Consider the following 9898-nt stretch of genomic DNA (forward strand, 5'->3'; position numbering starts at 1 on the left):
CCCCGCCTCTCTGGGTCCCGGGGAGGGAGGGCAAGCAGGGCCCCCCCAGTGCGCGGATGCTGCCCGTGCCCCCTTGCCACGTGATGACGGTTCTTACTCATCTGAGTGCCCCATTGCGCTGCCAGCCGTCTGCTTTCCTGGAGTGGGCGTGGGAAGGCGCTGCCCCCTCCCTCGCGCAGACGGAGATCACCCCCTCGTGGGGGGCGGCTGTGCCGGGGCAAACCGGGGGGGACATGCCTGAGCTGTGGCTGTGTCCCCCCACCCCGAGCCGGCCCGCCGCACAGGCTCCCCGCGGGGCGCCCCGATGCAGGGCGGGATGAGAAGCTGGTTCTGATGGCAGCTGGCGGGCGTTCGAGAGAGTGGGGAGAGCGTGCGGCGCGGCTGGCATCCTGACGCCGGTGATTTTGGGGCTCCCCTGTCCCGTGGGCCCGCCGGATGGGGGCACTGCCCCCCGCTGGCGTGTGTCCTAGCCCCCGCACGTTGCTAGCAGCCAGCCAGAGGGGATTCCCCTTCAGCTCATGTGGGGGGCTGTTCTTGCCAAGCGGGGGGGCTTCGTGGCTCTCAGCTCCTGGTCTCCCCATTCCCCCCCGGCAGGGCCTATGTCTCCCTCTTCATGAGGCACCTGTGCGAGCCCGGGGCGGACGGCTCGGAGACCTTTGCCGACGGCGTGCCAAGGGAGGGGCTGTCCCGGCAGCAGGTCCTGACACGCATCGGTGTCATGTCGCTGGTGAAGAAGAAGGTGCGTTGCCGGGGGTGGGGGGGTTGCGGGGGGGGGGGGCCTGGGCTGAGGAGTGCGGGTGGGAGGCGCGTCTGTCGGTCCGTCCCTGGCCTGTGGGAAGGAGCTCGACAGCTCTGGAGACGCCAGGAGAGGATCCGGGGTGTGGGCTGAGCAGCCTCCAGGGAGGAGGCCTGAGCTGTCTAGTGAAGCTGATCCCGGAGTGGGGGTGGGGGGAGCTTGCACAGGGGGTGGGAAAGGCCCGAGACAGCACGATCTAGTGAATAGCCACTGACCTTCCGCCAGCCCCGCCCCCCCAGCACTGTGCCTCAGTTTCCCTTCTTGTCTATTTAAACTGTGAGCTCTCTGAGGCAGGGGCTTTTTTCTCATTGACAGGCTCCCCGATTTCATTTGGGGCAGAGGAGTTGATTGCACTCTCTAGGATGATGGTGGGAGGGGCCTGATCTTGGGCGGGGGTGGGGGTCTGGGTTAGGGTTGGGCGGGGGGCGTGTGGGACTGACGCGGTGCCGTCTGCTCCCCACCCACCCCGCAGGTGCAGGAATTCGAGCACATCAACGGGCGGTGGAGCATGCCCGAGCTGATGCCCGACCCCAGCGCCGACTCCAAGCGGTCGTCCCGCGCCTCCTCGCCAACCATCAAGACCTCCACCACCACCCCTGAGCCCAGCTGCACCAACACGCCCTGCACCTCCAAGCCAGGTGGGGCCTGGCCCCACGGGGGCCGGATCCCGGTACCGCCCCGCTGGGCCGCAGCCCGGGAATCTCACCCACACGGGCGGGGGGTGGACGGGGCCTCACCCTGTCACGGCGGGGAAGGAGGAGCCTGGGGCCTCACCCTATCACAGGGGAGGAGCCTGGGACCTCACCCTATCACAGAAGAGGGAGGGGGAGGAGCCTGGGCCTCATCCTATCACAAAGAAGGGAAGGGGAGGAGCCAGGGGCCTCATCCTATCACAGAGGAGGGAAGGGGAGGAGTGGGGGCCTCACCCTATCACAGAGAAGGAGCCTGGGGCCTCATCCTATCATGGAGGTGGGAAGGGGAGGAGCCCGGGGCCTCACCCTATCACAGAGGAGGGAGGGGGAGGAGCCTGGGGCCTCACCCTATCACAGAGGAGGGAGGGGGAGGAGCCTGGGGCCTCTCCCCGCCGCAGGGTCCCCTGGCCCCACCTGGGAGGCTGGCACTGCCCAGTTGATGCTGGTCTCCTCATAGCCACGCCAGCCCCCAGCGAGCGCGGGGACGGGACGGGGCCGCTGGCCGAGAAGGAGGAGCCGGAGAGCAAGGAGCCGGAGAAGGAGCCGAAGAGTGGCGAGCGGACGGAGACGGAGGTAGGCGCTCGGGGCCTGGCAGGCAGCCGGGGCAGACCCGGGCGCTTCCCAGCCCAGCCAGAGACCCAAAGGGAAACTGAGGCAGCGGTCTGGGGCTGAACTTCGGTAACAACGGCACAGGGCCTTGCTCTGGGCTGATCTCCACGCTCCGCTGCCCATCTGCCCGTGCCTCGCCACTACCGGGCTCGGGTACTTTCGAGATTTGCACGTTTTCCCTTGTTCCATGCAGGGGGGCGACACCAAGACTTTGTGGCTTCTCCCCACCCCAGAGACGGCTCCGAAGAGCCAGTTGGCCAGCGGGCAGGTCCCTGATTTCGTGGGATAATTCCCCCGTGGCTGGAGATGGGACTAAAATCCAGGGAGGTGCTGGGCTCGGTACCTCCCTCTGAGACTCAGTTTCCCCACCTGTGCAGCGCGGGGGTGATAATCCTGCCCCTCGTTCTGGGGCAGACAAACAGCTGCCCGGACATGAGCAGGCTGCGGCCTCGCCAGGCCAGCTCCCTCCTGCGAGATGGCCCCTGGGATGTGGCGCAGGGCCTGGGGATTTGGCCGCTCCCCCGGCACATCCGCCTCCTCGAACCCGTGTCCTCTCCCCCTCAGGGGCCTGCTCTGGAGCATCCAACGCCCACCACCTCCCCCGGGGAGAAGAGCGAGCCGGAGGCAGCCAAGAAAGCGGACGAGGACGAGCCCATGGGGCTGGGGGAGAAGGAGCCGGAGGCAGAGCCCTCGGTCAAGGAGGAGAAGGAGAAGTCAGGTAACGCCCGGTCTCTTCATTGGGGTCAGTGGGCCTATATGGGGAAGGATATATAGTGGCTATGGGGTGGATGGATGGAGACCCAGTACTCTGCCTGTCTGATAGATGGGGAAACTGAGGCTGGGGGAGGTGCTGGGACTTGCATGGGGAGGTGGCCAAGACGGGTCCTAACCCGGGGCCTCCGTCCCGAACTTGTCCCAGCACCTGGCTGATCGTGGCTCACGGGTCTCGGTGCTGTCTGGTTCCAGGTGCCGGGCCGGAAGAGCCAGCGGCGGAGAAGGCCGAGGAGAGACCTGCTGACACCGATGAGCCCAAGGAGAAGGGGGACGGGGAGGGGCCGGAGATGAAGAAAGGTAACTTGCGGGGGATTCACAGGCCTGAAAGGGCGGGGACCTGGGTTCAGGATGCGAGAAGGGTTTCCTTCCGCGCGGCTTTGTCCGTGGTTTCACCGCGGGGCGACTCTGGGAGCCTGGAGAGCTTCTGACATTGTGCGTGAGGGGCAGCGATCGGCGCTAAGAGCGGCGTGAACTGCCCCTGTGCAGCTCTGTTGGGGCATTAACTCTGGACCCTAATGATGGATATTTAAAAGGCCGCCCTTATTAGCTCTTTCACACAGCCACGGCGGGGTGGAGGGGTGAGGGGCAACGTCTGGGCCTGAGCTGTCTGTCTGTCTGTGTGCATAGCAACTGGGGGGTGTTGACTCTGACCCCTAATGGTGGCCCTTGTGCTTGCAGAAGAGGTGAAGGTGGAGAAGGAAGCTGGCAAGGAGCCTAAGGCAGGCAGCATCAAGGAGGAGAGCAAGGCCAACGGGCGGAAGGAGGACAAGGCCGACAAGCCCCGGTTCATGTTCAACATCGCGGATGGTGGCTTCACGGGTGAGAGGCCACCCCTGGTGTGCCGGGGCTAGTGTCTGAAGAGCGGGCGCGGAGAGTGGGGAGAGGGGGACAGTCTGTGAGGCGACGGGGCCCTGATCTCTGTTGGGAAGGGGGCGTCTGGATGGTGTGGGCACGCCCGCGGATCTCACGCCGCCCGCCTTCTCCCCCTGCCCCTTTCCTCCACAGAGCTGCACACGCTGTGGCAGAACGAGGAGCGGGCGGCCATCTCCTCCGGGAAGCTGAATGAGATCTGGCACCGGCGCCAGGACTACTGGCTGCTGGCTGGCATCGTTCTGTATCCTTCACCGCGGCCTAGCTCCAGGGACGGGGAATCTGATCCCTCCAATTTCAAAGTGTCTAATCCATCCCAGCGCGCAATTCCCCCCAGCTGTGGGGTGTTACCGATCCCAGCACGCAGTTTCCCCCCACACTCCCCAGCCGTGGGATATCACCGATCCCAAAACCCAATTTCCCTGTGGAACTCCGCGCCACTGGATATTACTGATCCCCAAACCCAATTTCCCTTTGGAACTCCCCGCCACTGGATATTACCGATCCCAAAAAACATTTCCCTGTGGAACTCCCCGCCACTGGATATTACTGATCCCCAAACCCAATTTCCCTTTGGAACTCCCCGCCACTGGATATTACCGATCCCAAAAAACATTTCCCTGTGGAACTCCCCGCCACTGGATATTACTGATCCCCAAACCCAATTTCCCTGTGGAACTCCCTGCCATTGAATATTACAGATCCCAAAAACCAGTTTCCCCGTGGAACTCCCTGCCTTGGATATCACCAATCCCCAAAACACAATTTCTCTGTGGAACTCCCCGCCACTGGATATCACTGATCCCAAAAACCTATTTCCCTGTGGAACTCCCAGCCACAGGATGCTACTTAATGCCCCAGTGCCGGATTGATACCTGCAAGTTCCAGAGAGCCTGGTTGTTTTGAACCAGTTACCCAACCTGCCAGGTCTCCTCCCGCCCGGAGAGCTGCCGACCCAAGCTTCCCTGGCACTCCCATTCCCGATGGGTTCTCCGGAGCGTCCCCGAGCCCTGTCCCCTCCTGTGAGGGCGTCTGGTTGGGAGTGGGAGGGAGAGGCAAAGGGGGCAGCCCCGTCCGCTGCCCGGCAGGATCCTTAGCGCCCCCGGCCCCGCGCAGGCACGGCTACGCCCGCTGGCAGGACATCCAGAACGACACCCAGTTCACCATCATCAACGAGCCCTTCAAAACCGAGGCCAACAAGGGGAATTTCCTGGAGATGAAGAACAAGTTCCTGGCCAGGAGGTTCAAGGTAGGAGTTGGAAGTGGGGACCCCCCCCCCGACCCCTGAGTCAGTGGGGCTGGGCGGGTGGGAAGGGGGCGGGAGGCAGGGCCCAGGACCGCTCTTAACAGCGGGGTCACAATGCCCTTGGGAGAGGAGAATCCCAACTAAGGACTCCTGGGTTCTCTCCCCGGCTCTGGGAGGGGAGTGGGGGCTAGTGGTCAGAGGAGGGGAGGTTGGGAGCCAGGACTCGTGGGTTCTCTCCCCAGCTCTGGGAGGGGCGTGGGGGCTGGTGGGTTAGAGCAGGGGGGACTGGGAGCCAGGACTCCTGGGTTCTCTCCCTGGCTCTGGGAGGGGAGTGGGGGCTAGTGGTCAGAGGAGGGGAGGTTGGGAGCCAGGACTCCTGGGTTCTCTCCCCAGCTGTGGGAGGTGTGTGGGGTCGGGTGGGTTAGAGCAGGGGGACTGGGAGCCAGGACTCCTGGGTTCTCTCCCTGGCTCTGGGAGGGGAGTAGGGGCTAGTGGTCAGAAGAGGGGAGGTTGGGAGCCAGGACTCGTGGGTTCTCTCCCCAGCTCTGGGAGGGGCGTGGGGGCTGGTGGGTTAGAGCAGGGGGGACTGGGAGCCAGGACTCCTGGGTTCTCTCCCTGGCTCTGGGAGGGGAGTGGGGGCTAGTGGTCAGAAGAGGGGAGGTGGGGAGCCAGGACTCCTGGGTTCTCTCCCCAGCGCTGGGAGGGGCATGGGGGCTGGTGGGTTAGAGCAGGGAGGCTGGGAGACAGGAAGTCTGGGTTCTCTCCCGGCACCGGGAGTGGAGTGGGGTGTAGAGGGTCAGGGCAGGGGGGCTGGTGACAGTCCGTGAGCCCTGTGCCCCTGCGGGTTGCGGGTGGCTCAGCCAGCTCTCCTGCCCCCTTCCCCGCAGCTCCTGGAGCAGGCACTGGTGATCGAGGAGCAGCTGCGCCGAGCCGCCTACCTGAACATGACCCAGGACCCCAGCCACCCGGCCATGGCGCTCAACACCCGCTTTGCCGAGGTCGAGTGTCTGGCCGAGAGCCACCAGCACTTGTCCAAGGAGTCCCTGGCTGGCAACAAGCCTGCCAACGCCGTGCTTCACAAGGGTAAGAGGAGGGCGGGCAGGCGGGCGCGGAGAGGACGGTGTCTGTAACGTCCAAAGCATCCTCTGTACCGTGCTCTCTGAATCATTAAAGTGGGGTTGTGATCAGAAATGCCGCTGTGTTCGGTTGTCTCCTTAATCCTGCTCTGTGTATCTCTGGTGTATCCTCTGAGTATCTCTGGTGTATCCTCTGAGTATCTCTTTGTGTATCTGCTGAGTAATTCCCCAAACCTCTGCTGAGTATCCCCCCAAGCATTGGCTAAGAATTTCTGGGTTATCACCCGAGTATCAGCTAAGTATCTCCGGTGTATCCCCCAAATATCGGATGGGTATGCCTGGAGTATCTCTAGCGTATCTGATGACTATCCTCCAAGTATCTGCTGAGTATCGCTGATGTGTGCGCTGAGTATCGCTGGTGTATGCCCTGAGTATCTGCTGAGTATTGTTGGTGTATGCCCTGAGTATCGCTGGTGTGTGCCCTGAGCATCTGCTGAGTATCGCGGGTGTATCTCTTGAGTATCCTTTGAGTATCTCTTGGGTATCACTTGTGTATTTCTCCCCGAGTATCATGTGAGTATCTCTGGTGTATTTCACCTCCCTTCCTAACCCTGAGTATCATGTGAGTGTCTCTGGTGTACTTCACCTCCTGCGTATCTCTGGTGCATTACTTCACCATCACACCCCCCCACACCTGATGGGTATCTCTGGTGTATTCCCGTCCCGAGTATCATGTGAGTATCTCCGGTGTATTCATCCTCTTGAGTAACTCTGGTACAGCGGTCCCCGCTGAGTATCTCTAGTGTAATTCTCCCCGAGTGTCACGGTGTATTTAAGTATCACTCGAGTATCTCCAGCATATTCATCCCCCTGAGTATCACTTGAGTATCTCTGGTGTATTCATCCATCTGAGTATCACCACTCGAGTAGCTCTGGTGTATTCTTCACCCAAGTATCTCTGGTGAATTCACGCCCTCACCCCCGAGTATCACTTGAGTATCTCTGATGTATTCATCCCCCCGAGTGTCACTTGAGTATCTCTGGTGTATTCATCCATCTGAGTATCACCACTCGAGTAGCTCTGGTGTATTCTTCCCCCAAGTATCTCTGGTGAATTCACGCCCCCACCCCCGAGTAGCACTTGAGTAGCTCTGGTGTATTCATCCCCCCGAGTAGCACTTGAGTATCTCTGGTGTATTCATCCCCCCGAGTAGCACTTGAGTATCTGGAGTTTTCATCTCTCTGAGTATCCCCCAAGTATCTCTGGAGTATTCATCCCCCTGAGTATCCCCTCGACTATCTCTGGAGTATTCATCCCCCTGAGTAATGTAATTACTCCGGAGTAATGTCCCTCCCCACTCGATGGTCTCCGGGCTGAGCCGACCTGACACGGAGGTTGGGGGAGACGGGGCAGGGCCCTCCTCTGCCTCTGGCACCCCGGCTGGCTCGGCCCTGGTGGGGTGGGGCCCCCGCCGGGCAGCCGGCCAGGCCCCCGCGCCCCGGCTGACGCCTCTCCCCCTCTCTCTGTCTCTCCGCGCCCCAGTGCTCAACCAGCTGGAGGAGCTGCTGAGCGACATGAAGGCCGACGTGACGCGCCTGCCGGCCACGCTGTCCCGCATCCCGCCCATCGCCGCCCGCCTCCAGATGTCCGAGCGCAGCATCCTTAGCCGCCTGGCCAACAAGGGCAACGAGACGCAGACCGCCCCGGTAACGCCTGGGGGGGGCTTGGCCCCGTCCCCGCGGGCCCTGGTAATGTCTGGGGGGGGGCTTGGCCCCGCCCCCACGGGCCCCGGTAACGCCTAGGGGGGCCTGGAAACGCCTGGGGGGGGCTTGGCCCTGCCCCTGTGGGCCCCGGTAACGCCTGGGGGGGCTTGGCCCCGCCCCCGCGGGCCCCGGTAACAGCCTAGGGGGGCCCGGTAATGCCAGGGGGGGGCTTGGCCCTGCCCCCGCGGGCCCCGGTAACGCCTGGGGGGGGGCTTGGCCCCGCCCCCGCGGGCCCCGGTAACACCTGGGGGGGCTTGGCCCCGCCCCCGCGGGCCCCGGTAACGCCTGGGGGGGCTTGGCCCCGCCCCTGCGGGCCCTGGTAACGCCTGGGGGGCCCTGGTAACACCTGGGGGGGGGCTTGGCCCTGCCCCCACGGGCCCCGGTAACACCTGGGGTGGGCTTGGCCCTGCCCCCGCAGGCCCCGGTAACGCCTGGGGTGGGCTTGGCCCTGCCCCCGCAGGCCCCGGTAACGCCTGGGGGGGCTTGGCCCTGCCCCCCACAGGCCCCGGTAACGCCTGGGGGGGCTTGGCCCTGCCCCCCACAGGCCCCGGTAATGCCTGGGGGCACTTGGCCCTGCCCCCGCGGGCCCCGGTAACGCCTGGGGGCGCTTGGCCCTGCCCCCCGCAGGCCCCGGTAATGCCTGGGGGGGCTTGGCCCCGCCCCCACAGGCCCCATAAAGCCTGGGGGGGCTTGGCCCTGCCCCCCGCGGGCCTTGGAACTACTGGGGGGCTTGGCCCCACTCCCACACACCCCATAATGCCTGGGGGGGGCTTAGCCCTGCCCCCACAGGCCCCATAATGCCTGGGGGGGCTTGGCCTTATCCCCATGGGCCTTGTAATAACTGGGGGGCCTAGGCCCCGGCCCTGCAGGCCCCATAACACCCTGATCCACCCCCCATGGGCCTGGAGAGCTCACTGCCCCTTCTCTTCCAGGCCTTCCCACCGGGCCCGTACGCCACCCCCCAGAGCTTCGGAGGTTCCTTCAGCGCCGGAGCCCTGCCCACGGCGGGCGCCAACTACAGCCAGATGCCAGCTGGGTCCTTCATCACAGGTCAGCACCCCCAGGTCCAGGGCATGGTGGGGGCGGAGCGGGGGGGGCAGCTGGGAGCCAGGACTCCTGGGTTCTCTCCCCGGCTCTGGGCAGGGAGCAGGGGCTGGTGGGATACAGCAGGGGGCGCTGGGAGCCAGGACTCCTGGGTTCTCTCCCCGGCTCTGGGCAGGGAGCGGGGGCTGGTGGGTTTCTCTCTTCTCACCCCACTCCCCCCTCTTCACCGCAGCCGCCACCAACGGCCCCCCGGTGCTGGTGAAGAGGGAGCGGGACGCTGACCCCCTGGAGAAGAAAGAGCCCCGGGCCGGCGAGGTGATCTGTATCGACGACTGACGGGGACCCCTCCCCTCCCGCGGGCAGGGGCAGCCCCCTTCCTCTCTCTCTTTCCCCCGGGGGGGGGGCATACCGGCCCCACCCCCGCTCTGTCCAGACGGGACCCCGCTTCTCCCCCCCCAGGGGGAGGGTACGTAGCCTGGGTGGGTGACGGGGGGGTCCAGTCCTGGGACCCCTGCCCTGCCGGCTACTCTATAAATATGAATATATATATATATATATACACACACATACTGTATGGGGTGCCCCCCGCCAGCCCCCCAGGCCCTCCCCTCGGCACCCCACTGTGGGGGCGGCCCCCCCCGGCCTGGGAAGGTCGCCCCCCATCCCAAAGCGGGGCAGGGGGGCAGTTCTACCTCGCTGCAGTCTGGCTGGAGGGGGGCGGGGCGGCTGGGGGCGCGCCAGGAGTCACTCCGGATTGTCGGCAGTTCGCATCACTTCTTGTTTAAACCGCGCGGAATAAAGGCACCGTTTCCTTGGCTACATGACCCTGCCTCCGGCTGTGTTTGTGGGGGGCGGGGGTCTCCCTAGCCCCGCAGTGGGGCAGGGCCCCGTGCCCCCACAGCGGGAAGCCCCTCCCCAAAGACCACCACAGCCCGCTGCTCCTCTTGGCACGGCTGCACGCCCGTCCCTGCACGTCCGCCTGTCCCCGTCCGCCTGTCCCCCCCTGCACATCCGCCTGTCCCCGTCC

General features: G+C 64.6%; 1 protein-coding gene across 24 annotated transcripts in view; it reads left to right on the forward strand.

Annotated features, from left to right (window-relative positions):
• CHD3 (chromodomain helicase DNA binding protein 3) overlaps positions 1-9692 on the forward strand; it is a 62286-nt gene extending 52594 nt beyond the window's left edge. For 10 of the 24 annotated variants that reach the window (XM_037887235.2, XM_043537157.1, XM_037887241.2 and 7 more), the window contains exons 30-41: positions 595-739; positions 1269-1434; positions 1946-2061; positions 2662-2815; positions 3064-3168; positions 3550-3690; positions 3877-3985; positions 4858-4990; positions 5875-6070; positions 7607-7770; positions 8760-8877; positions 9104-9692. In XM_037887235.2, coding sequence (XP_037743163.1) covers positions 595-739; positions 1269-1434; positions 1946-2061; positions 2662-2815; positions 3064-3168; positions 3550-3690; positions 3877-3985; positions 4858-4990; positions 5875-6070; positions 7607-7770; positions 8760-8877; positions 9104-9207 — 1651 coding nt within the window. In that variant the 3' untranslated portion in view covers positions 9208-9692. Of the gene's footprint in view, positions 1-594; positions 740-1268; positions 1435-1945; positions 2062-2661; positions 2840-3063; positions 3169-3549; positions 3691-3876; positions 3986-4857; positions 4991-5874; positions 6327-7606; positions 7771-8759; positions 8878-9103 lie in introns of those variants that run through there. The other 14 variants (XM_043537154.1, XM_043537149.1, XM_043537150.1 and 11 more) reach the window with 4 other exon arrangements.
• The last annotated feature ends 206 nt before the right edge of the window (positions 9693-9898 follow it).

This window comes from Chelonia mydas, chromosome 28 (assembly GCF_015237465.2).
Source record: "Chelonia mydas isolate rCheMyd1 chromosome 28, rCheMyd1.pri.v2, whole genome shotgun sequence".
Taxonomy (NCBI): Eukaryota; Metazoa; Chordata; order Testudines; family Cheloniidae; genus Chelonia; species Chelonia mydas.